The sequence below is a fragment of the Megascapheus bottae genome, chromosome 18 (assembly GCF_031878675.1).
Source record: "Megascapheus bottae isolate mThoBot1 chromosome 18, mThoBot2.hap1, whole genome shotgun sequence".
Classification (NCBI taxonomy): domain Eukaryota; kingdom Metazoa; phylum Chordata; class Mammalia; order Rodentia; family Geomyidae; genus Megascapheus; species Megascapheus bottae.
Window position 1 is genome coordinate 6,499,521 of NC_143526.1, and position 24,976 is coordinate 6,524,496.

A 24,976-nucleotide genomic window follows, 5' to 3' on the forward strand; every position below is an offset into this window, starting at 1 on the left:
ATGGAGCCTGGGTCTTTGCACATGCTAGGCAAGCACTCTACCACTAGGCCAAACTCTCAGTCCAGAGATGGAGCAATTTTCATTTCCACACTACATTAAATCCTCATGTGTGTTGGTTTTCTGACTATATTTATGGTGTATGAACTGACAATTTTCATTACTTTCTTATTTCCATGTTCTCAAACTTAGGACAATTTCATGAGGTGTAATATTCCAGTCACTCTGGGGAGACCTGAACTCTCCCTGCCCCCCCGCCAAGTAATAGAGTCACTAGCACTCAGTGAACAGAGCTAGAGGTCATTTTCATAGCAGTGCAATGGCTACTCTCCACCTTTCCACCTTCAGGAGGCTGATAGCATCCCTGAGCATCAGCAGGACTGAGCTTTTCAAGGTAAACAGCACACGGAGGTGCTCACAACTATACACAGGTGGTCATTGACTGACGTCCACAGTCAATAACCACAAGGATGGAACCACATGCAGGTAGTCGAGCAGGTTAAGCACTTTTACAAAAACAAAAACAGAATTTGGCAGCTAAGCTTGCCAGGTTAGTACATGAGGAAGTAAGTGGAAGTTTTAAGTGCCTTGCTAACACCCATGCCACTGTTTTACTTCCAATGCTTCTTAACTTGAGCATTCTTTGCATTGGGCTGTGAATATTGGTTGTATGGGGACTGTTGTCCTGTGTCCTCTTAGAGGGGAATGTCACCAACATGGTACCCCTGGAAGCGAGTGGTGTGTTTCCTCCTTGTGAGAGCCAAAGTGTCTCCTGAGGGATTAACCTTGGTTGAGAACAATTGGTTTGTGACATTCCAAGAGTTGCTCTTTCCTTCTATGGTAGTTGAGTTTGACCTCGGGGCCTGAAACTAACTAGACAAGCACCTTCCCACCTGAGTCACAACCACAACCCTTTTTCTCTCATTACTTTTCAGATAGGCTCTGTGACTAGACTTGATCCTCCTACCCCCAGCTCCTCCATATTCAAGATTACGGGTAAGCATTGCCACACCTGGTGCAAAGAATGGTTTTGAGGGGATACAAGCTCAAGAGATTTTTATCTCTACTTAAGTGGAGATAAGAGTCTCCCGACTTTAGTGCCGGGGCTGTCTTTGAGCCTCAGTCCTCAGATCTCAGCCTCCTGAGTAGCTAGAATTACAGGCATACGCAACTAGCACCTGGCATTAATAATCTTTTGCTCTCCAAAATACATAGTTTTGAACAATCTATTTGCTGGTCATTTTCTAATGGTCCTGGGGACATGAAAGTTCATGGGCATTACTGTGTTTGAGGCACTGTCTTGTCTGAGAGTAATTTTTCAGGAGCAGGAAAGGAGGGCAGGAGATAATCCGGGGCCACCCTTGAACTATGAGGTTTGCATCACCACCAAAGGTGAACTTACCCTGTACAACATAGGAGCCAAATAAAAATATCTAGGCAGGAGGGGTTAGGAGCAGAGTGGCAGAAAACACTGTTGAGACCCCTGAGAAGTTCCAGTCTTCCAAGTGGTATGTGCTTCTTCCAGGTAGTTGGTCATGGAAAGTTCAGTATGCAGGCAGGCCAGTCACATACACTTTTAGAAATGTCAATTGCAGAGACAGAAAGTCAGGCTAAGTGTATTCCTCCAGCTGCCCAGGGTACATACTCAGGAACTGGAATATCTGTTCGTTTCTGGAAGATCATACAATAGGAACAGGAAGAAGAATACTTTTTGTGTGTTCAATAGATTAACAGTCTGGTTTTTGTTAGACCTGGGGCCTGAACTCAGGGCCTAGGCACTGTCCCTGAGCTTTTTTGCTCAAGGACAGCATTAAAATAGTTTGAGCCATAGCTCTGCTTCTGATTTTCTGGTGATTAGTTGAAGATAAGACTCTGAGGTCCTTTCCTGACCTGGCTGATTTTGAATTGCGATTCTGAGATCTCAGCCTCCTGAATAGCTAGGATTAAAGGAGTAAGGCACCAGCACCCAGGAGAATTTCCATTCTTTACTCTGCCCCTTCTTTAGATATGACTACTTCTTCTTGGTATGTAACATAATTTCATTCCCTTCAACAAGCATTGCTATTTTTTTTTTACTTAAGTAACTCAGGGCCTGGGCACTGTGGTTGGGCTTTTTCAATGCTAGCGCTGTACCACTTGAGCCACAGCAACACTTCTGGCCTTTTCTGTGTATGTGGCATGAACGAATCAAACCTAGGGCTTTGTGCATGCTAGTCAAGCACTGTACCACTAAGACAGGCTCCTGGCCCCTTAGGTTTGCTTTTACTTCCTTGCAATTTGAATACCAATTGGGGTATGAGTTGTTGTTTTGTCTTTTCCCTGCCACACTTGTTCTAAGTGTACATGATATGTAACATCACTGAAAGTGCTATTATGATACGGAGAATGCTATGAGGGAAATCAAAGACAGACACAAAGGAGGCCATATGTATTTCATGTGACATTGGGTGAGTGGTGAAAAGGAATAGTGAGTCCTGACAAGGAGGAAGGACAGATTGATGTTGGGTCCTGCGTGGTAACACTGCAGGAAATGTAGGACAAGTATTCTGGTTTAGTTTTGTCCACTGTGGCAGGCTTTGCTGGCGGTGGGGGGGGGGGTGTCACTGGATAAGGAAAATCTCTCTAAAGGTGTGAGAGACTTCTGAGGGCTTGGATTGCTTGACTCCAGGTGTAAACGTTGCTCTGAGGACTGATGGGAAAACTTGCTTCAAGGAAGCCTCAGCTCAGGATCAGTGGTCATTGCAATGATCTTTGAAGGATCATCCAGCCTGTCTGGATGATTTGTCTCATAAGAAAATAGGAATCCACTCTCCATAACCTCTTGTAGAGACTTTCCATCGCCAACATGGTTAGCGGGACATTTACCAAGTTGAGAAGTCAAAAGAGAACAACATGACATAAACACATAGCATAAAGTGGCCTGGGATATGGACCCCACAGCCCATGTCCATAGCCAGAGGCCGAATGCTGTGCACAGGGACAGGTGCTGTACTGGCAGGTGAAGACATAGCTGTGCTGGACACCACAGCTTTCCCAGATCTCACAAGGTGTGGCTGACATCCTTGTCCTCTGTCAACTCCCAGTGAGGCAGACTACAGTCCTGTTGGCTGTCTGCCATGCAAGGTCCAGGCAATCTCTTGATGGGTGAGGCAGGTGGGAGAGTCGAGGAGGACAGAGTCTAGGAGCAGCCTCCGGCACTCATGACCCCCCCCAGCCTCAGCAATTCTAACCCTTTCTCTGTTTAGTGTATCCATTCTTAACAAGACGGAGCAGGGCCAAAAGTTTGGTCTAGTAGTAGACTACTTACTTAGTATACAAGAAGACCCATGTTCCATTCCTTGGTACCAAGTACCTAGAAAAGTACAGCACCATTTCCAAGTACCTGGAAATGGTGCTGAGGCTCAAGTGGTAAAGTGACAGCCTTGAGGAAAGCCCAAGGACACTGCTCAGGCCCTGAGTTCTAGCCTAGGACTGGCAAAAAAAAAAAAAAAAAAAAAAAAAGATGGAGCCAGGCACATTGGCTCACGGTTCTAATCCTAGGTAATCAGGAGGTTAAGATTTAAGGATCAAGGTTCAAAGCCAGCCTAGGCACAAAAGGACCTGAGACTCTTATCTGCAATTGACCTCTAGAAAACTGGAAATGGGGCTTGGCTCAAGGGTAGGGCAGTAGCCTTGAGCTGAAGAACTCAGGGAGAGCAGCCTGACTCAGTACAGGCGCCATGATGTCCCGCATTCCACCCCCGCCAAAAAAGATGGAGCAGACTGTAGAAGCCCACCACGGCGTACCCTGAGAGGCCTGGGAGAGCATTCCACCCCACCTCCACCTGGGATTTCTCACCAAGAAGGAAAGGCTCAAGCAGCACTGGGAACCAGTTCGTCAGGTTGAGTTCTTGGAAACTTGAACCACCAGACAGTACTGCTCAGACCACGGTGCCTGCCATGGGCCCAGCAGGGCTGCTGAATGGTGATTCTGGGAGGTGGAGGGACAACTCCTCAGCAAGCAACAAGGATGCACGGAGGCAGGTAGAGCTTTGGGACTGTGAGAGGTGGGAAGAGACAGAGGCCAACCAATGGAGAAGCAGTGGGAGGAGCACTGTGAGAGTGGCAGCAGCAGAGTCCCAGAGAGCTGTGCTCATGGAGGTTGGAGAGGCTCAGGAAGCCAAGGCTACTCCTGAGAATACTTTTGGAGCATGGGCACAGCATGTGTGTTTGCACATGTGTGTGCATGCATACCAATACGAGGGCCTAATTCCACTTGTGGCCAGTGACAGGAGGGAGAAGAAAAGGCAGAGAAGGAAGGAGTGACATTGTCCCAGAAGAACTGGGACTTACACAATTGTAACCCCTCTGTACAACTCCTTAATGATAAGAGGGACACAAGGCAAGAAACGGATAACACAATTTAATGGTAATGGGATAAAAAAATCATAATGGAACGGAAAGATGGGTATCTATTCCGAGTAATATTTCATGAGGTAGAAAATACTGTGCTTGCTTTCCTGGTTTCATTTTGGTTTGTAGATTCTTCTGTAGACATAGTATCAGACTGTGACTACCATTTGTTGCAAATGAAAATTTCTGGCCCAACCAGTTGGCTTTAAGGGCTTCAGGATCTTGGGTGGCTTTCCCTTCATTTGGTGGCCGCTGAAGCCTCCTTGATACCAGACCTCTCTGACATTGCCAGGTTTTCTTGTCATGTATCTTCTCAGCTGGGAGGCTCTCAGCTGTTGAATGCCTAGGTCACAGAGTTTCCTCTGCAGAGATTGTCTTTTGAGAAGTGATCTGCTGAGTTTGTTCCATGTCTTAACAAGTCTCTCCTCATGGGTTTTCTCAGGCAATAAGGTCTGTTGTTTGGCATGTGGTGTGTAACGTGCATGGGAAGCACCCCTGGTTGTATGGTGTTGGTTCCTCATCTTCAGCCTTTCATGGATCTCCAAATATTCCTCCAAGTCTGGAGTTGTTTTCATAGATGGTAAGGTAGAGTTGTGTCTCGTGCTGTGTCTGGTTGTGTATACCCCTTGCTGTGGCTCAGGTTCCTCAGTGCATAAGAGTAAATACTTGAGAAAGGATATGTGACAAGCCTTCCCACACCAGTGTTGCTCCTGTAGTTTCATCTTGTTTTCTTGCAGGTTCTGGGAAGTGTCATGTGCAGTGTGAATTTCTCTTGCCTGAATGACCATCCTGGCAGGGGTCTCCATTGTCTCCCATTGCATGTTATAGTCCAATGTTGGCATTTTCTCTGCTATGGGGACAGATTTACTTTGCTCACTCCTGTTGAGTATGTGTGGCAGAGATCTGAGGCAATGGTGAAGTGTCATGCCACCTGTCATGTCACCTGGTCGTGTGTGTTGTGGACCCAAGGTGCCTGCTGAGGCCTGAAGACTGGTGTGAGGCATTTTGGGTGCCCCCTCCCTTGGTGGCAATTTGGGAAGTGCTTTGGGCTTTTCTGTTGGGGGACTGTGACAAGAGATAGTGGCACCCAGTAAGGCCCTCTGCCTCTTAAATACCTCTCGGTTGTCCCTAGCAAACACTATCATGGTGACAAAGCCATCAGCAACTGGGTCAGCATCTTTAGTGGTCCTATTCCCCCTGGCAGACAAAGGTCCCAAGGCTGGGCCCCCTGGTGTTAGGGGAATGGGGGTGGCCTGTCCATTGCCAGTGACATCCTGAGATGCCTTGTCTCTGGCACCTGGCAGTGGAGTGAGTTGTCCCAGTGCTTTGCGGGTGCTTAAGACAGCCTTGTCTCCTTCAGTGTCTTGTGTGGGTGAATTGGTCCCAGCAGCCTGGCTTACACCAGCTGTGACCCCAGCTGCTTGGGGGCTCTTAGATTCTTGTTTGCTATTGCTGAGTGAGGTATTCTCATGCTCTTCCTTTTCTTCCTGTTCTGAATTGTGGTACTTAGGTTTGAATTTCCCATAGCTGTTCATGAAGGGGCAACTCTTGATTTGGGGTCTGTTCTTGGTATTGGATGTGGTCTGGTTCGGTTTAGCTTTGTCTTCTGTCATCTTTATGCTGGCAGCAGGCGGCTCAGCAGCATTCTTAGATGCCAAGTTCAATTTTTCTGTCTTGGTGAGATCTGTTTTTTTGGACAGGTCTGTTATTCTGGGCCTCAATTTGAGTGGCCGGGTCTTGCTCATGTCTGTTTTTGTGGGGCACAGAGTCTTGGTGGCATCATGTTTTGTGGAGCACATGGGCTTGTTGGCATCTGGTCTAGTTTCATGCAGGGTCGTGTTGGCATTTGGTTGTGGGAGGTTTAGAGTCTTAAGCTCCTGTACTCTTTTCAGATGCTTAGTTTGAGTGACTTTGGATTTTCCAGGAACCGGAATTTTGCGGGGGACTTTTCTTAGGGCTAGAGACCCTACTTTGGTGGGGAATGGGATTTCTGGGACTTCTGCTTTTATGGGTTTGGATTTTAGTGGTTTTGCAGTGGTAGCCTTGAGGTACAGCTTGTCCTTGCATGGTTTATTTGCTTCTCCTGGTGCACATTCCTCAGCAGTTATGTCTCCAGTGGCCTGGCCTTCAGTGCTGGCATTGGCAGCACATGTACCAATTGCCTGGCATTCAAGTAAATTGTGACTGGAGGTGAGTGGCACACTGCTGGTACAGGAGGCATCCCTGTGTAATTTAGCCTGGTCACCGTCAGATGTGGCCATGGCAGCCTGGATTCTACAAGTTGTGCCCTCCACGGAGAGATCAAGTTCTAAAACTGAGAATGACGGGGTTTGGCTCCGTGTTTGGGCACTCAGGGTCACCTCCCCTCTCCTGTGCGCACAGCTGGGTCTGATGCGTCTAATGTCTGTGTCAGACTTGGACTTGGCAGCCTTGGGCTGGGCATCTGGGTCTCCAGGGATGTGTGGTTTAAAGTTTACTATAATGGTGTTGCTGATCATGGAGGCGGCCCTGCGCACGTTTCCCTCCTTCAAGCCTGCCATTTGAGATGGCTGTCTGGGGGCTTCCACCCTGACTGTGTGTGGGCATGAAATGATGGAGTGGTTGCTAGGACTGATGGTGAAGGAGGGTTTGGACAGATGGTTTGCCTTCGTGGCAGAGCCAAAGTCCCCCATGGATGACCTGGGGACACTGCTGTGCCCTGACTTTGGGTGTGTGGTGCTTGCACGATTGTCTTCATCCATCCAGAAAGGTCTGGGCAGGAGACTGTCTGTCTTGTCATAGAGATAAATCTCGATTGGGGGATCTCGGGTGGGTCTGACCTCCACTATTTGGGGGCACCTTAGCTTCCTCAACCTGTTATGGGTCGGCCATGAATGTCTAAGCAGGGTACCCTCTTTCATATTGAATATTGAAGCCCCTTTAGATGGAGGTTTGGGGACTCTGGCCTCCTCTTGGGGGGCCCTCATTCCCAAAGTACTTGCCATGGCTGGATCCCAAAGTGCTGGTGTTGAGACTGGCTTCCTGAAGAGCTATGGGATTTTTTCCTGTGGATGTCTGGTTGGGGTCTTGGTCTTCTGGTATCTGCTCCTCAGGACACATACTTTTGCCCCCTACTGGAGAAACAGGGCCTAGTTCTTCTTCTGAGCCATTTATATTTTTCTCTATCAGTATCTTACATGCGTGTGTGCATATTTATATATTCTCAATTCCAAATGATCAGCTACTTGATCCTAGAATAAGAGCTGTGGCATGTGCCTTGGCTCTCTCACTAGAACTCCAAGCAAAGTAAATTCTTTGAACAATCAGGGTCTAGAATGTGTCTGTCAGGTAGTGACTCTCTGGCCTGGAAGCTCCTCTGTGATGCTGTGAGTGGAGCTGGCCAAAGCTGGATACCTCTTGGCACTGTTCCCTTGGAAGAACCACATCCAGCGATGTGGAGAAGAGCAGTTTTCTTGGTGGTCCAGGCCGGATAAGAGGTTGCTACAGGATTTCAGGGCTCAAGGGTAGAACTGCATATGTTGAAAGCCTCTAAAAGAGTAGCCTGCTGGCTGGGAATTTGGCCTAGTGGTTACAGTGCTTGCCTAGCATGCATGAAGACCTGAGTTCGATTCCTCGGTACCACATATAGAAAAAAGCCGGAAGTGGTGCTGAGGCTCAAGTGGTAGAGCTCTAGCCTTGAGAAAGTCCAAGGACAGTGCTCAGGCCCTGAGCTCAAGCCCAGGACTGGCAAAAAAAAAAAAAAAAAGAGTAGCCTGCTGTAATGCAATGGCTGGGCATCTGGGGAAGGTAGGAGTGGAAAGACTGGATGTGTGGGGCAGGGACCGGTGGGAAAGCTTGTATGTGAGGCAGGTAAGAATCTGGAGAGCCTGGGAGGGAACACCTTGCAGAGGGGTAACCTTGGAGGAGAGGAGCACTGAATGTTGGTTAGGATTGAGGGGAGGATATCATTGGGAACTGACTTTAGGGAGTAAGAAGAAGCCGCCTGCCACTTCCAGCAGAAGAACCAGGTTGCAGCCAGGACAGTAGGGAGGCTGGGTGGAATTGCTGGAGAGTCTAGGGATCCAGTAGACAGGAGGAGGAGGAGGTGGGGTTGTGGGAAAGGTGGATGTGGAAGGGGCCGAGGATTGAGTGATGGTGGTTGGCAGCTCCCCTGTTATATGATTGGAAGGAACATGTCTTCTTTCTGAAAGTCGTTTGCAGGTTCACTGTAGGCCCTGAGGTGACATTCACCTCTTTTTCTTATGTGTGCTTGGTGAGTGATAGCAGGTATTTGGTTTTGTTTCTGTATTTTTTAAATTTTTTTTATTGTAATTAATAAAAGGGTTACATGATATTTGCCAGATAGAAGGTGCATTAATTCACATACATTTATACCCTTTCACATGTCTTGGTACCCATCACCCTTCTCCCCACCCCTCCCCATCTTGGTTTTCCCCCCTTCCCTATCAAATTTCAAATAATCAAATACAAATAAATTCAATATATCAGATAACAAAGTGAGATACTATAACAATATGAAATACCCAAGGGACAGCAAAGGAGATGAGAGATAACATAGTACATTAGGGACAACAATCATTTGTTTCACTATCCTGGAGGTCCTTTCAATTAGCTTCATACTATATGGCCTTATGTATCAAGATTTTGCTCTATTGCAGATCTCTGCTAGTAGAGCCCAAGGTTTCTACTGATTATGACAAATGAGGGAAACCATTGAGCCTAAGTTCCTTTGAGTCTGGCTTACTTCACTTAATATGATTTTTTCTAAGTCTTTCTATTTCCTAAGACTCTATTACAGGGCTATAATTATCAAAACATCTTGGTACTGGCACAAGAACAGGCCTGAAGACCAATGGAATAGAACTGAGGACCCAGATATTAAACCACAGACCTATGGCCACCTAATCTTTGACAAGGGAGCCAAAAAAATAGAATGGAAGAAAGACAGCCTCTTCAACAAGTGGTGCTGGCAGAACTGGTTAAGCACCTGCAGAAAACTAAAGTTGGATCCTTCTTTGTCACCCTGCACTAGAATTAACTCCAAATGGATCAAAGACCTGGAGGTAAAAGCTGACACACTGAAAACTTTACAGGAAGGAATAGGAGATACACTAGGCCTCCTTGGCACAGGTCGAAACTTTCTTAATAAGGACCAAGAATCACAACAAATCAGAGAAAGGCTGGATAAGTGGGACTGCATTAAACTGCAGAGCTTTTGTATGGCAAAGGACATAGCTAGTAAATTAATTAGGAAGCCTACAGAGTGGGAGAAGATCTTCACCAACCAAACAACAGACTAAGGCCTCATATCTAAAATATATCAACAACTCAAAAAATTGAATCACTCCAAAACTAGTCTCCAAAGTAATAACCATCCCATTAAAAAATGGGCCAAAGACTTAAAGAGAGTCTTCTCTGAAGACGAAACAAAAATGGCCTATAGACACATGAAGAAATGCTCCACATCTCTGGTCATAAAAGAAATGCAAATCAAAACAACTCTAAGATTCCACCTCACTCCAGTTGGAATGGCCAGGATCAGGAAAAAGAATAATAACAGATGCTGGAGGGGATGTGGCCAGGAGGGATCACTACTACACTGTTGGTGGGAGTGCAAACTCATTCAACCACTATGGAAAGCAGTATGGCAGTTCCTCAAAAGGCTAAACATAGAACTCCCCTATGACCCAGCAATTCCACTACTTGGCATTTACCCAACCATCCAGAATCTAGGGCATACTAAATCCACTAGCACAACAATGTTCATTGCAGCATTATTCACCATAGCAAAGATATGGAACCAACCTAGATGTCCCTCCATTGATGAGTGGATCAACAAGTTGTGGTATTTGTACACAATGGAATTCTATGCTGCTGTCTGTATTTTTTTTTTCAGGTCATTGGGCAGGAACTATGGGCCTGGGCGCTGTCCCTGAGCTCTTCAGCTCAAGGCTACTGCCCTACCCCTGAGCCACAGTGCCACTTCTGGTATTCTGGTGATTAACTGGAGACAAGAGTCTCCCAGTGTTTACTGCCTGGCCTGGCTTTGAACCATGATCCTCAGCTTTCAGCCTCCTGAGTATCTAGTTTAATAGCCATGAGCCACTACACCCAGCCTCTTTCTGTATTTTTACTTGAAATGTATTTGGTTGTAAAGGTGATATCCAGAGGAGTTACAGTTACATGAGAAATGGCATGAGTGCATTTATTGTTGAACGTGGTTATCCCCTCCTTGGTTTTTCTTCCGCATTCCCTCCTTTCTCACTCTACCACCTTCATTGCTCAAATTCATTTCCAACCCAATTTCTTGTGAGTAATCCTTTTACATTGGTTCATCCTTTGTCCTTCTTTCACCATTTTTCTATTCCCTTTCCCTTATCCCAATGAGGTAAACCTATGTAGAAAACGTAGAGTACCTGAATTAATGACAGTGACCACTGGGATAAACAGTAAAGGAAAAAAAAAAAGAAGATAAAAATAAAGAACGTGATAACAGCAACAAGCAAAAATGATCTTGAATTTTGTTTCGCTTAGCACCATCTTACGTGGTCATGTGTACATAGCTATTGAGCCATCGGGATTCCCTGCTAGGGCTATCCTACACATATAGTAATTCTTACACATGACAGAAACCATAGAACCTGTGTGTGTCTGGGTCTGGCTTACCTTACCATGATTTTTTCAAGTCTTTCTAGTTCTTTGTGAATAAAAATATGGGACGCTTCACAAATTTGCATGTCATACTTACCCAGGGTTATGCTAATCTTCTCTGCATTATTCTACTTTTACTATTTGTGCTGTTAAAATGAACACTTAGGAGTTTTCTTGTTGTTGTTGTTGTTGTATGTGTGTGTGTGTGTTGTTCATTGCTCCAGGCCTCAGAAATGATAGGCATGTGTTTTACAAGTGAGCTACATTAGCAGCTCTGGATACTTGTTTTTTTCACAGTACCCTGTGAAACCCTTGGCAAAGATATGTCATGAAAGGATCATACAGTGTGGCCCAGTGGCTCTGTGGTGGCTGAGCAATGGCAGGAAGCTGGGCTTTGCTGCTGGGGTAAAAATCATGTCTTTTGAAGCCTCCTTCATTGGTGCTAACATCCACAAGGTTGGATCTGCTTACATTTTGCTGTTTCATTGCCTCCTAATCCCTTATGTTGAGGTTTGAAACAGTGTCTCTGGCCACCAAGTGAACTTCTGGGCCTGGACTCTTGCCCTGAGTGACCCTCACTCTTGCCCACTGAGGCCTAGTTCAACTCCATTCTGATTCCAGGGCTTTCTCCTGAGAGGTGGACTCTGTGGCTCCAGTGTTAGTGTGTCAGCCTTGAGCAAGAAACTGAGATAAGTGCTTCAGGCCATGAGTTCAAGCCTCAGAAATAACACAAAAGGGGAAAAAAAAAGTGTTCTCTCTACATTGTGTTTGACACTCATGGGGCCCTGGGAGGAACCTGGATACCTTGACCTTTCTGTTGGACTTAATCTAGCTGTGTAGGACACGCTGGGAGGCCAGAGTGATGTCCTGTGGTATCCCCTTGCAGGTACTTTGTGCTGGATTTGGAGACCTGCAATCTGCAGTGTTTTATGGATAATCGAAGCAGCTCCCAGAAGACAGGTGGAATCCTGTCGATCGGGAGCCATTGTGTCCTGGCCATGAAACTCCCCTGCACTGGTTGTGTACTTGGCCGAGGGAGAGATATACACTGAAAGGGGAGTACTCCAGTGAGTTCCCATAGGCCTCTGAGGCCATGCACAGGTGCTGTTTTCTACCCCCTCCAAATTCCTCCCTCCACCCTTTCTTCTTCCCCCCGTGCCTCGCTCTCCTCTTCCTTTCTTTTTTGTCCTGACCCCTGCTCTAAGACTTCAGTGTCTTGCCCTCTTCTTTCCCTTCTTGTGCTCAAGGCTGCCACTCTACCACCTAAGCCATACTTGCACTTTTGGTATTTTGCTGGCTCATTGTAGATGGAGTGTCAGATTTTTGATCCCAGTTGGCCTTCAAAGCATGATCCCAGATCTCACCCTCCTGAACAGCTGGGGTTACAGGTGTGAGGCACCAGGGCCTGACCTCCTTTCAATGTCAGTGGTGACACTTCATGGCATATACGGGAGAAATGAAACAGGTGAGTTTGAGAGAATGAGTGGAGTTGAGAGCAATGGGGTGATGATGAATGGATGACACTGCCAAGATGCATCGTACAACTAGAATGTTGAACTCAAATCCCATTGTCCAGCTCCTCAAAGACAATTCTTTTCTGAAAATCACCTTTATGAAGTTGCAGGGGTTTAGAGGACTATGGTATCAGGGTCACTGGTCTTCTCCACTGCTATGGGGTGGGGAGATGAGGGGAGGGGCTGATAGGAGACAAGCACCTTGCATAAAGTGTCCTGGGATATGGACCCCACAGCCTATGTGCATAACCAGAGGCCGAATGCTGTACACAGGGACAGGTGCTGTACTGGCAGGTGGAGACATAGCTGTGCTGGACACCACAGCTTTCCCAGCTCTCACAAGGTGTGGCTGACATCCTTGTCCTCTGATAACTCCCAGTGAGGCAGACTACAGTCCTGTTTGCTGTCTGCAATGCAAGGTGCAGGCAATCTCTTGATGGGTGAGGCAGGTGGGAGAGTCAAGGAGGACAGAGTCTAGGAGCAGCCTCCGGCACTCATGACCCCCACCAGCCTCAGCAATTCTAACCCTTTCTCTGTTTAGTGTATCCATTCTTAACAAGATGGAGCAGGGCCAAAAGTTTGGCCTAGTAGTAGACTACTTACTTAGTATACAAGAAGACCCATGTTCCATTCCTTGGTACCAAGTACCTAGAAAACCTGGAAATGGTGCTGAGGCTCAAGTGGTAAAGTGACAGCCTTGAGGAAAGCCCAAGGACAGCGCTCATAGTGGTGGTGTTGAGTTTGGTTTCCTGAAGAACCATAGAAATTGTTCTGGTGGATGTCTGGTTGAAGTCTTGGTCTTCTGATCCCTAACTTCAGAGCCCCTTGAAAGACCTGGAGCTTGTTCTTCTCTTTAATTCCTTTATAGATGCTCTCTATCAGTATGTCACATATGTATATATACATGTAAGTATGTATTACACACTGAATTTCAAATGATCAGCTACTTGATCCTAGAAAAGGAGCTGAGACATGGGCCTTGGTGCTCTCACTCTCACTCCAAGGAAAGTGAACTCTTTGAACAATCAGGGTCTAGAATGTGTCAGTCAGGTGATATCTCTCTGTCCAGGAATTTTCTCTATGACACTGTAAGTGGGGTGGTCAAAGATGGCCTCAAATCAAATGTTCATGTGACTGAGCTCCATTTTTGGTGGTAATTTTCCCTTGGAATAGCTGCGATAAATACCTGAGATAAACAATTGAAGATAGGAAAAGTCTTGTTTAGGCTTCTCGTGCCCAGGGTTGTGTTTCTGTTCAGGGCTGCGAAGAATATGTGACTTGAAAGCAGCTCACAGAGTGTGAACTAGGAAGCAGGGAGACAAAACAGGAATGCTTGTGGTAAAACTTTCCTAATGTTTGTGGATTTTTTTACAAATTTTTATTGTCAAGATGTCATTCAGAGGTGTTATAGTTACATATGTATGGTAGTGAGTACATTTCTTGTCAAACATTGTTACCCACTGCCTCATTTTTCTCCTAGTTTTCTTCCCCTCTTCCCCCCTGACATTGTTTCCTAATCTTAGCACGTGTGTTCGTTGTAGAGTGAATGTGACTGAAGGAGAATATTTTTGTATATGTGCACAGGCGGACTGGTGGGGCATACAAGCTGGGCATGAGTGGAGGAGAAGGACATGCAATGGTGGGGAGAACTGGGAAACAACTTGCAGGAGTTGGTATGGCTGTATGAGCTGCAGTGGAGTGGAGGTGGTGGGGCAGGTAGTGACCCAAAGGCTTGATGGGAGAAGGAGGCATGGCTAGGAGAGACTGGAAAGGAGGAGGGGCCAGGTAGGAGGGAAAGGGGAGGTTCATGGCAGGCATGACAAAGGGTGGAGCTTCTGGTATTGAGAGATTGCAGGATTTGAACCAAGAGGCAGCCTTCGCCTATAAGGGAATACCCTTGCATCTGAGGTCGTTCAGTGAAGGACAAGGAATTTTCTCTTTAGCATGATGGATGTGATTTGGAACCAATTTTGGGGACCAAGAACAAGCTTTCTGGTACTTGTTTCAGAAGAGCCAGGTTCCTCCAAGGCAGCAGGGGATGCTGGGATGGTGTTGCTGGTGGCTCGGAAGGTCCAGCAGAAAGGAGTAGGACTATGGGAAAGGTGAACATGAGAGGTGCCTTAGGGCTGAGTACTGGATGGTTGGCAGCTCCCCTGTTAGTTGGGCAGTAAGAGCCTGTCTTCTTTCTGAAAACAGTTTGGAGGTTCACTGCAGGCCCTGAAGTGACATTCATATCTTTGGCACTCGAGGCATACCTCCACTTCCAGCTTTCTGGTGGTTTCTTGGAGATGTGAATCTCTTAGATTTGTCATTCTAGGCTGGTTTTGGGTTAGATCCTCAAATCACAGCCTGCTGAGCAGCTCGGGTTACAAGGTGAAGTACCCGTATCTCATGAGCCAGTCACTCTTAAGAGGATGGAGAATCTGTGGGAATGGACCCCCAAAAGACACTTGTTTCCTTGGGAACCAGTAGAGGCCATCTACGAGACGCTGTCTATTCGAGGTGTGGGTCCTAACTGGTTTTTCCCTGGTTTCTAGATAATAGAAGCACAGACAGGAAGGAAGCTCCTTTGGAGTTCAGTTCCCTTCAGTATCTTTCTGCAGTGCTGTGGTGGCCATGTCTGAGGCTTCAAAGTGTGGAGGTGAATGAACCTTTTGCTTAGAGAGCAGAGTTGCACAGGGTTTCCTTCTGTGCCTTAAATGAAACATCACTTTTTTCCATGAAAGTTTTATATCGTCAATGTGTTTTATTATTTTTTTCAGGAAATAAAATATGGCCTATCTTCCCCTTTCAAAAAAGAGAACTAACGGCCGGGAGTTTGGCCTAGTGGTTAAAGTGCTTGCCTAGCATGCATGAAGACCCGGGTTCGATTCCTCGGTACCATATACATAGAAAAACGCCGGAAGTGGTGCTGAGGCTCAAGTGGTAGAGCTCTAGCCTTGAGAAAGTCCAAGGACAGTGCTCAGACCCTGAGCTCAAGCCCAGGACTGGCAAAAAAAAAAAAAGAGAACTAAGGCCTGGAGTAAGGCCTAGTGGTAGAGTGCTTACCTAGCAGCCCTGGCCTCAATTCCTTGGTACATATACACAGAAAAAGCCAGAAGTGGTGCTGTGGCTCAAGTGATAGAGTGCTAGCCACAAGAAAGCCCAAGAACAGTGCCCAGGCCCTGAGTTCAAGCCCCAGGACTGATTAAAAAAAAAAAAAAACCACCACCAACAACAAAACAGAACCATTGGAGATTGATTGATTGATTGATTTTGGCTAGGAGCTACCTGTGTATTCCTTAGAAGTGGGTAGTGTTTCAAAATGTGAAAGATATATTATCCCTTTTTTTTTTTTGTAAAGCCACTGAAATGAGAGAAAAGGAATAAATATTTTAATGGAACTGGCTTTGATGAATGACTTTCTATTGATCATTTTAGAGTCACGATGTACAGCTCCTTACATTACAGCCTTCTGGGTAGCTAGGATCCCATGTGTGAGCCACCAGTTGTTGACTATGGTAGCCTTGACAGAAATATACTATCAAAGAACAAAATGGCACGCATTTGTAATCTTAGCCTTTCTGAGGTTGAAATCTGGAGGATTGGGCTTTGAAACCAGCTGAGGTGGGAAAGTCACAAAAAGTGCTTTCTTGTTTTAAAGTAAGATGCTCTCAGGGGCCGGGAGTTTGGCCTCATGGTAGAGTGCTTGCCTAGCATGCACGAAGACCCGGTTCGATTCCTCTGTACCACATACATAGAAAAAAGCCAGAAGTCCAAGGACAGTGCTCAAGCCCTGAGCTCAAGCCTAGGACTGGCAAATAAATAAATAAATAAATAAATAAGATGCTCTCATGACTGTTGGGGTTTTTTGTTGTTGTTTGTTTCTTTGTTTTGTTTTATTCAGTTTTTTGGTTTTGTTTTTTCCAGTCCTGAGCATGAACTCTGGCCCTTGAACATACAGGGCAAATCACAAGCTCAGCCATAAAATGAATCATACTTGGAAAGCTGAATCAAGAGGATCACAAGTTCAAGGCCACACTGAGCTATGTAGTAAGACCCTGTTTCAAATTTTGGAAAGTCAGTTTCCTAGTCACATAACCATATGGCAAAGGCTTGGTATGCCTTGGTGGTTATGTTCTGAGATAGAGCACATGGGAAACATCATATCAAGGTAGAAATGGCTTTCAGTGATGACTGCTCTAGCTGAGGCAGCTCTGGGTCAGGGTGTTCAGCCTGGTGGCCAGAGTGTGCACACCAGGTGCCTTTATGCGGCCCAACTTGCAACAGTCCATGGCTCTTTGCTGTTAGTAAGCCTGCTCTGCCACATCGCCCTCCAAGGTCAAGTACATGGGGAGCTGGGCCCAGGAAGGGGCAGATAGATGGATTGTTGTACTTAGAGAGGAAAGAAGGCAAGGACCCCAGATTCCTGGGATGACTCTTCCTGGGTAGTGTTTGTATAACCTGCAGGTTATACAGTTGGCTGCTCTGGATTTCCATTCTTTTCTGTGCACACAGGCAGAGAGAGAGGAATTGAGCCCCATCCAAACCGCCCTGGTGCAGAGTTGCAAAGATGGCGCTTTGGGCTGGCTGATTTCCTCGGGATAGTGCCAGGACCCAGGAAATGGGGAAGCACGTCTGCCTGCTGGAGATCATGGTATTTTGGGCTGCAGATGTTTCCAGGCAGATTTAAATGCACAGGGGATAATGATAACTTCCACAGCGGAGCCATCTCAGAGGACAGCTGCTTGAGAGCAGTTCCCACATGCTCTCACTGGCTGTGTTTGTTTTTCTTTTGACAGTGGTAGGTGGTGGGGAGAGATTTCTAGATCTATCAGAAGACAACTCAGCTGGGCAGGGCCCAGGGTGTCTAGGGAGTGGGTTGACTCTGAGTGGATGCCAGCCTTGTTCGCTTCTGGTGGGAAAGTTAGATGTTTGGAAGCTTTGAGGCGGTCCACATCCCTAGGCCCTGCAGTAGAGGGTGATGGGGAAGCAAGAGGCCCCTGGCGGCCTCGTCTCCCTGCCAGCTTCCTTGTTCACCTTTCCTCTCAGCCAAGAGACATGAAAGCACTGTCTTTCCTGGGTTACACTCGGGGGGGTGTGAAGTGCTGCTTGGCCAGGTCCAGGGAGAGCTCCTGCCACGTCTGTTGGGATGGGTGGCCAGCCCCTCCTGTTGGAAAGTTCTTAGCTGGATTCTGAGAGGACCCCTGTGTGCCTTCCTTCCAGTCTCAGGACCCAGGAAGCACCAGGTGGTGTGTCTCCTTTGGCAAGCTCCCTGCCTCAGTTTCCTCAGAGCCTGCTTTGTAAGAATGGGTGAAGTTTAATCATGTCTGAGCACCTAGGAGTGTTCAATGAAGTTAGCTGGTATTGTTTCCCCTGGCGCCTCTCCCTCTCTATGTGAGTTCTAGAGCTTGAACTCTGTGCCTAGGCACTCTCCCTTAGCCTTCTGGCTCAAGACTGATACTCTGCTACTTGAACCATACCACTTTCAGGTTTTTGCTGGTTAAATGGATAGATATGAATCTCACATAGACTTTCTGTTCTGGGCTGGTTTCAAATCATGATCCTCATATCTCAGCCTCCTATGTAGCTGAGATTACAGGTGGGAGCCACCAACACCTGGCTTTGACTTTTTCTTTCTGCCTTAACAAGGAGAAGAGTAGCTAACAACCTGCATGAGTGCTGCTTTGTCCCTGAGGAAGGTGAGACAACTCTTCAGAGCCTTCCAGTCCCATCCTTGGCTCTCTAGCCTTCCTCCAAAGGGTGCTCCCCCACCCTTTACCTAGGAAAGTGAAGGAGAGCCCTGTGTTGTCTTGGTGGGGTGGGGAAGTAGGCATAGATTCAGAAGGGCTCGTGAAGTGTGTTTCCTCGGGTACAGCTCTGTGCTCTCCCCAAAGCTGGCTGCTGCTCATGATGAACCTTGCCTGCTCAATGTGGGTACCAAAGCCGCTGTGGGGTTCCTAGGGGCAGGCGCTTATGCTCCTTCTGCACCCCCTTTCAGATCAGGATTTATAGGCTTTTCAGTATTAAAACGGGTTTTGGGGGGGTTTTGAGAAGGCAGAGTCCTGGGGTGTGAATTCAGGGCCGAAGTAAGTACTCTACCACTTTAACCATGATTCCAGTCCAAAATGTTTTTTGGGGGGAAAAAAAATCTGCCTGTGTTTATTTTGTTCACAACTTGTTTCATGATTTAAGCTTTCTGGACACCCGAACTGCTGTATCATTAGCAAGCAGTATAGAAAATGCTACCGTAGTGAGAGTCAGAATACATGCATGTTCCTGGCGTGCAGTTTCCCTGGGGAAGCGTGGGTTAGGAGCCAGCCCTTCCACTGGAGAGCCAAACACGTGCCACTTCTGAGACTGGGAGGCTCTGCTGTCCTGTGATCCCGGGACGGTGTCCGTGGGATTGGAGCCTCTGCTCAGACATCCCCTCCTCCTTGCTGCTTTCCTTGCTTCATTTCCAATGTTTTCTTTTTTTCCTTGCAGCAGTGGGAATGGAGCCCAAGGCCTAGCACAGTTTCCACAGGCCTCATCTTGCTTTGAAAGGAAGCTCTGCTCCCAGTCCTTTTGTCAGTCAGCCCCCTTTTATTCCAGTCTGTCATTATAAAGATTTTTTATTAGCATACATTAGTTTTGCAAGAAGGGTTTTGCGAAATTTGCAGACATGGATATAATGGATCCATTAACCTCCTGGGCTCTGTCACTTTCCTGTCTTCACTTTTAAAACTATTTCAGTGTTTTCTTTGTTTTATTTTCGTGTACATATAAAAAGGATTTCAATCTAATTCACCCTCATTTACTCTATCTCATCCCTCAACACAGCCTGTCATTCCCCTTTTTAGTCTATGTTGATTGTACCAAGGAGTTTCAGCAGAGCATTTCACTTACGTATACATTGTGTGCTAATTAGATTAAGTCCTCTATTCTTCTTTCTGGCTTTTTTCTTTAGCTGACTTTTTGTGCTGCTACTGAGGCTCAGACTTAGTGCCTTCCACCCTTTAAAACTTTTTTCCCTTTTACTCACTCCTTCTTAACAGGTTTTACACAAGGGTGGTGCTCTACCACTTGAGCCACATCCACTTCCCATTTTTTTGCTAAGTAATTGTAGATAAGATTCAGGAGACTGTCTTGCCCAGGCTGACTTCCAGCTTGGGCTTTACAGACCTTTCTGTGTGAATTTGTAGCTGTAGAAGGCTACGGTTTTACTTTAAGGAGCCGTCCACGAGGCATAAGTGCGTGTCGGGTTGGGACTGACCTCGAATGCCGTTCTGGTCCGTCCCCGTCCGGCCTGCGCTGACCGCCTCCCGCGCCGTGGAGGCGCCTGGCCTGCGCGCTCCCCCCATGCCGGCTTTTGTCCTTCCTGCAGAACATCGTGGCTGTGGGAGCCGGGTTCTGCGACGGCCTCCGCTGTGGAGACAACACCAAGGCTGCCGTCATCCGCCTGGGCCTCATGGAGATGATCGCCTTCGCCAGGTTCTTCTGCAAGGGCCAGGTGTCCACGGGCACGTTCCTGGAGAGCTGCGGGGTGGCCGACCTGATCACCACCTGCTACGGAGGGCGGAACCGCAGGGTGGCCGAGGCCTTCGCCAGGACGGGGAAGGTAGCGCTGCCCCCCCACACACACACACCTGCCCCCTCTTCCTCCACGTGACTCCCCAACTGGGGCTCTTTGTTCTGTCTGTCCTGCTGCTCGCTCTTGTGCTAGCATCGTTTTCGGCCTTTCCCTTTTGTTGGCTTACAACTGGGCACTTCGCTCTTACTCCTCTTCCCTTTTCTCTTTGTGTGTGTGTGTGTGTGTGTGTGTGTGTGTGTGTGTGTGTGTGTGTGTGTGTGTGTGTGTGTGTGTGTGTGTGTGTCTACTGAGGGTTGAAATTAGGGCTTAGCCATTATCCCTCAACTTTTTCACTAAATCTGACACTCTACTCCATGATCCACAGCTCTACCTTTGGCCTCATGTGGTTGAATGGAGATAAGAATCGAACAGACTTTTCTGCCTAGCTGGCATCAAACCACTGTCCTCAGCTCTCACACTGATGAGGACAGCCGTGAGCCACAAGTACCTTATCCCCCCCCCTTTTTTTTTTGGTTCCAGTCCTGGGGTTTGAACTCAGGGCCTGGGCACTGTCTCTGAGTTTCTTTTGCTTGAACCTAGCACCTTACCACGTGAGCCACAATGCCACTTTTAGTTTTCCTGTTCCTGTACTGAGGAATCGAACCCAGGGCTTCATGAATGCTAGACAAGCACTCTACTACTAAGCCACATTCTCAACTCTTCCTTGTTTTGAATACATGTAAGGCCTTTTTGTTTGTTTTTTTTTAGTTTTTTACTGTTTTGTTTTTTTGGGGGGAGGGGAGTGGTTGTCGTTCATGGGATTTGAACTCTGGGCCCGGGTGCTGTCCCTCAGCTCTTCAGCTCAAGACTACTGCCCTACCCCTTGAACCACAGCGCCCCACTTCTGGTTTTCTGGTGTTTAATTGGAGATAAGAGTGTCATGGACTTTAGTGCCCAGGTTGGCTTAGAGCCATGATCCTCAGATCAGATCTCAGCCTCCTGAGTAGCTAAGGTTACAGGCATGAGCCACCACACCCGATGACTGTGTGTTTTTATTTATTTATTTTAAGACAATCGAAGAATTGGAAAAGGAGATGCTGAATGGCAGAAACTCCAAGGACCCCAGACCTCAGCTGAAGTGCACCGCATCCTCAAACAGAAGGGACTCATTGACAAGTAAGTGACATCTGGTCCTCTATAGGTGAATGCCACCATTTACAGTGTTTCTAGAATGTCACTGGTAAGCCAGAAAAGAATGATCAGTCTTTTATGAGATGTGCACACCCCAGACAGCACAAACTGCTGTGAGGTCTCTGTCCTCTAAGGAATTATAGACTATGGAGTAGTAAATTCTTCTTTGTTCTGCCAGGGAACTCAGGAAGGCCTTTCACATGTTTCAAAAGTGATCACCTTGCCAGGTGCCAGGGGCTCCCCTCTGTCGTCTTAGTTTCTAAGTGAGCTGAGATTTCAGGATCACAGTTCAAACTCAGCCCAGGCAGAAAAATCCATGAGACACTTACCCCCAGCTAGCCACCAAAGCTGGACTAGAGCTACGGATCAGGTGGTAGAGTACCCACCTTGAGTGAAAAAGCTAATGGAGAACACCTAAGTGTCCATTTTCTAGTCTGAAGAAAAATCAAGACATGACAGGGGTGAGGGAAGAGTGGCTCCCTAAACTAGGCAGCGAGTGAGCCCAGGATCCCAGTTCCATTTTCCCCTAGAGCCAGGGAATACAGACAGTTCCTACCAACCTGCCCACCCACCCCCAAATCCTATCAGAGGCACCCCACTTACCACACAGAGGCCATGTGAAAGTCTTTTCTTTCCTTTGTTTTTTTTTTTTTTTTTTGCCAGTCCTGGGGCTTGAACTCAGGATCTAGGCAATGTCCTTGAGCTTTCTCGAAGCTAGTGCTCTACTACTTGAGCCACAGCACCAATTCCAGCCTTTTCTGTGTATGTGGGCTCAAGGAATCGAACCCAGGGCTTCGTGCCATGCTAGGCAAACTTCTACATTAGGCCACACTACCGGCCCCTGATGGTCGGAGTAATGCATGTTTGTAATCTCAGTACTTGGGAAGCTGAGACCAGGGTTATTCAAGTTCAAGGTCAACCTGGCCTACACAATAAGGCCTCATATTAGAAACCAAAAGGAGCTGAGATGTCTGGAGCTCCGTGCTACGAGTTCAGTAGCATTTGCCTAGCAGGTGTAGCTCCCTGATTTTGATCCTAAGCTTCACCAAAAACAAACAAACAAAAAAAAAACCCATCTAATAAAACAACAGACCTCTTATTTGGTAGTGCAATCACACAGCAATTCGCTCGTGTCTACTAAGTAGGTGGAAACCCAGGCACACACAGGCATTCTGTTACACAAGTCATTCTTTTCCCTGGAATGCAGCGCAAGGGGCAGGGAGTAGCCTTGGAGAGGTTGACAACTTGTGCTGCTAAGGGGCTGTGTACTTCTTCCCTAATCAGTGTGGCCAGTCAGCAGACTTGAGCCTACCACAGCCTGGCTGGGCCTGGTGGGGAGGGGAGATGGGATGGGGCAGCCAGCCCATGGCAGACACCATGAGCCATGCATCCAGCCTGGACATAGAGTGCCGGGATGGCATGCTCTCCTGTCTCTTTTGAATTAGTTGACATTTCAGTCACATGACTATAGTTTGTAATAAAAACTGGAGGGGGGCGGGGAGAAAAGCATATGAGTATTATTATAGATGTATGTTGCTGTGTCTAGGTACTGGGGTTTGAACTCAGGTCCTGGGTACTATCCCCTAGCTATTCCACTCAAGATTCCCTCTCTACCACATCAACCAAAGCTCCACTTCCAGCTTTTCAGTAGGTAACCAGGCTAAGATGTTAGCCTTGTGAGAAGCTAGGGTTACAGTGTGAGCTACCAGCGCCTGCTGATTCTTGTGTTTGCTCTCTTAAAATTGGAGCCTCCCCATGTGAGTCTCAGAATAAACTTTAAGGTGGAGTTGAGCCTATCGAGCTTACTTTTGGCATGCTCTCATTTTGAAAAAGTCCGATTGAGGCTATGTCTGTAGTGATTTCTCCCAGAAAAACAGCACAATGACAGCATGTGTGCGTATTACTCCCATACCAGAAGTAGAGTTTGACCTCAGGGCTTCATGCACTTGCTTGGCTTTTTTGCTCAAGGCAGTCACTCCATCAACTGAGTCAGGCCTCCACTTCTGCCTTTTTTTCTTCAATTGGAAGTAACAGTTACTTCAACAGGAAGTAATATGAACTTCCCTGCCCAGGCTGGCTTTGCACTGTGATTCTCCCAGCTCCACCTCCCGAGAAGCTAGGATCACAGGTGTGAGCCACAGGTGCCTGGCACACCATGTGTCCTGCAATGGCTCTGACTGTGGAGGCGCATGGGGCGCGGGCACTGCCGCCCTGCAGGCCCGGAGACGAGACTAGAGCTGGAGCTGACGCCCCGACCTTCCACCCACTCTTCCCCCCACCCAGGTTTCCGCTGTTCACGGCCGTGTACCAGATCTGCTATGAGGGCAGACCCGTCACAGAGATGCTGGCCTGTCTCCAGAGCCATCCAGAACACATCTAAGAGAACTGTGCCGCAGCCCGCAGCACTCTGCCTTCCCACATCGGCTGTGGCGACACCAGGACTTGAACATGGCAGGTCACTCAGCTGTACAGCATCCTGACCTGGATGAATTCTTACAGGGGTTCTTGACCGGGACAGGCAGTTCATTGACAGCAGCCACGCACACGTGTGGACATGTGTGTGCTCGTTGTCCTTCCGTGGATCTTTCTATGAACAAACGTGTTAGATATCCTTTTTAGTGATTGCATTTGAACACTTCCTGCTGTGTAACCTGTAAGATGGTGACCATGTCAGCTACGATTTTAGGTGTAACTTGTCTGCATTTGAACCTGGGGGGTTTCTTTCCTGTCATTCTTCTGTTGACAAACCTGACCAGCCTCAAAACTGGAAGGTAGGTGAGGGCAGAATTGAACTTTTAAACACTATCTCGAGGACAGCAAAAGTAGCGACTTGATGGTGGCTGATCTTTTGTTGTTAACAAGTAGAGATTTTTCACGAGTTGTTCGCATATGCAGTGTCCTCTGCTGCTGTCCCCTGCCTCTCCAGGCTTTCTCTTCAGGGCGTCTTCATCCACAGCAGCAGCAGCAGAGCCCAGGAAGCTCAGCTGGGATTTTCCTGTTGTGGCCGCACGTTCCCTGGGGGTGGACCCTTCCCTGTGGTCTGTGGGAGGCTGGACTTGTCTGCAGGTGTCTCTCAGAAGGGACAGTGCTCACCTGGACAGGACAAGGAGCTGGACGCCGCCTCCTCCACCCTGCCCACACATGAAACCGCCAGCACGTCACTGGGCTGCGTGACCTCCTCTTGTGGAAAAGCCCTGGGTTTTGTGTGGGTGAGGGTCTCGATGGCCACCACTCCAAGTGGGCTTGAACCAGCAACATCAGTGTTGTCTTAGAAGTGCTGATTCCCAGGCCAGCCCCCTCCCAGACCCCTGCAGTGGCCTCTGTGTCTCTGCCTGCCTTCCACGTGTTTCCCACGCTCGCTGTGATTTGAGAACCAGTACACTGGTTCATTAAGAAGTGGATTTAGACATGGGTACCAGTGGCTCATCCCTGTAATCTGAGTGATCATGCCCGACATCTGTGGGTCACCCTCCAGTGCCAGCCAAGCAAACGGATTGGGCAGATGCTCATCTCCAGTAAGCCAGCAAAAACCTGAAGTGCTGCGTGACTCAAGGGTAGAGCACCATTCTAGAACAGAGTAGGCGTGTGAGTTCAAGGACTTGAGTTCAAATCTCAGTACTAGTATAAAAATACCAGCTTCAGTTTAGCCTTCCCCAAGCAGTGTTTCATGGGAAGCACGGGTTCTGGGGTCAGTCTAGTG

General features: G+C 47.5%; 1 protein-coding gene and 1 non-coding gene across 3 annotated transcripts; one reads left to right on the forward strand and one right to left on the reverse strand.

Annotated features, from left to right (window-relative positions):
• The first annotated feature begins 925 nt into the window (after window positions 1-925).
• Window positions 926-24,758, forward strand: LOC150050033 (uncharacterized). Of its 2 annotated transcripts, none has more exons than XM_090352744.1 (4): window positions 926-993; window positions 19,900-20,133; window positions 21,156-21,261; window positions 23,560-24,758. In XM_090352744.1, the coding sequence occupies exons 2-4, from the start codon at window positions 19,984-19,986 to the stop codon at window positions 23,754-23,756; spliced, it is 453 nt and encodes a 150-aa protein (XP_090208870.1). In that variant the 5' UTR covers window positions 926-993; window positions 19,900-19,983; the 3' UTR covers window positions 23,757-24,758. The 2 variants fall into 2 exon arrangements, with proteins under 2 accessions (XP_090208870.1, XP_090208871.1); XM_090352745.1 differs by lacking the exon at window positions 926-993 and adding an exon at window positions 7,799-7,865.
• Window positions 11,097-11,202, reverse strand: LOC150050034 (U6 spliceosomal RNA). The gene has a single exon (XR_016538774.1). It is a non-coding gene; the product is annotated as a U6 spliceosomal RNA (small nuclear RNA).
• Window positions 24,759-24,976: the final 218 nt, after the last annotated feature.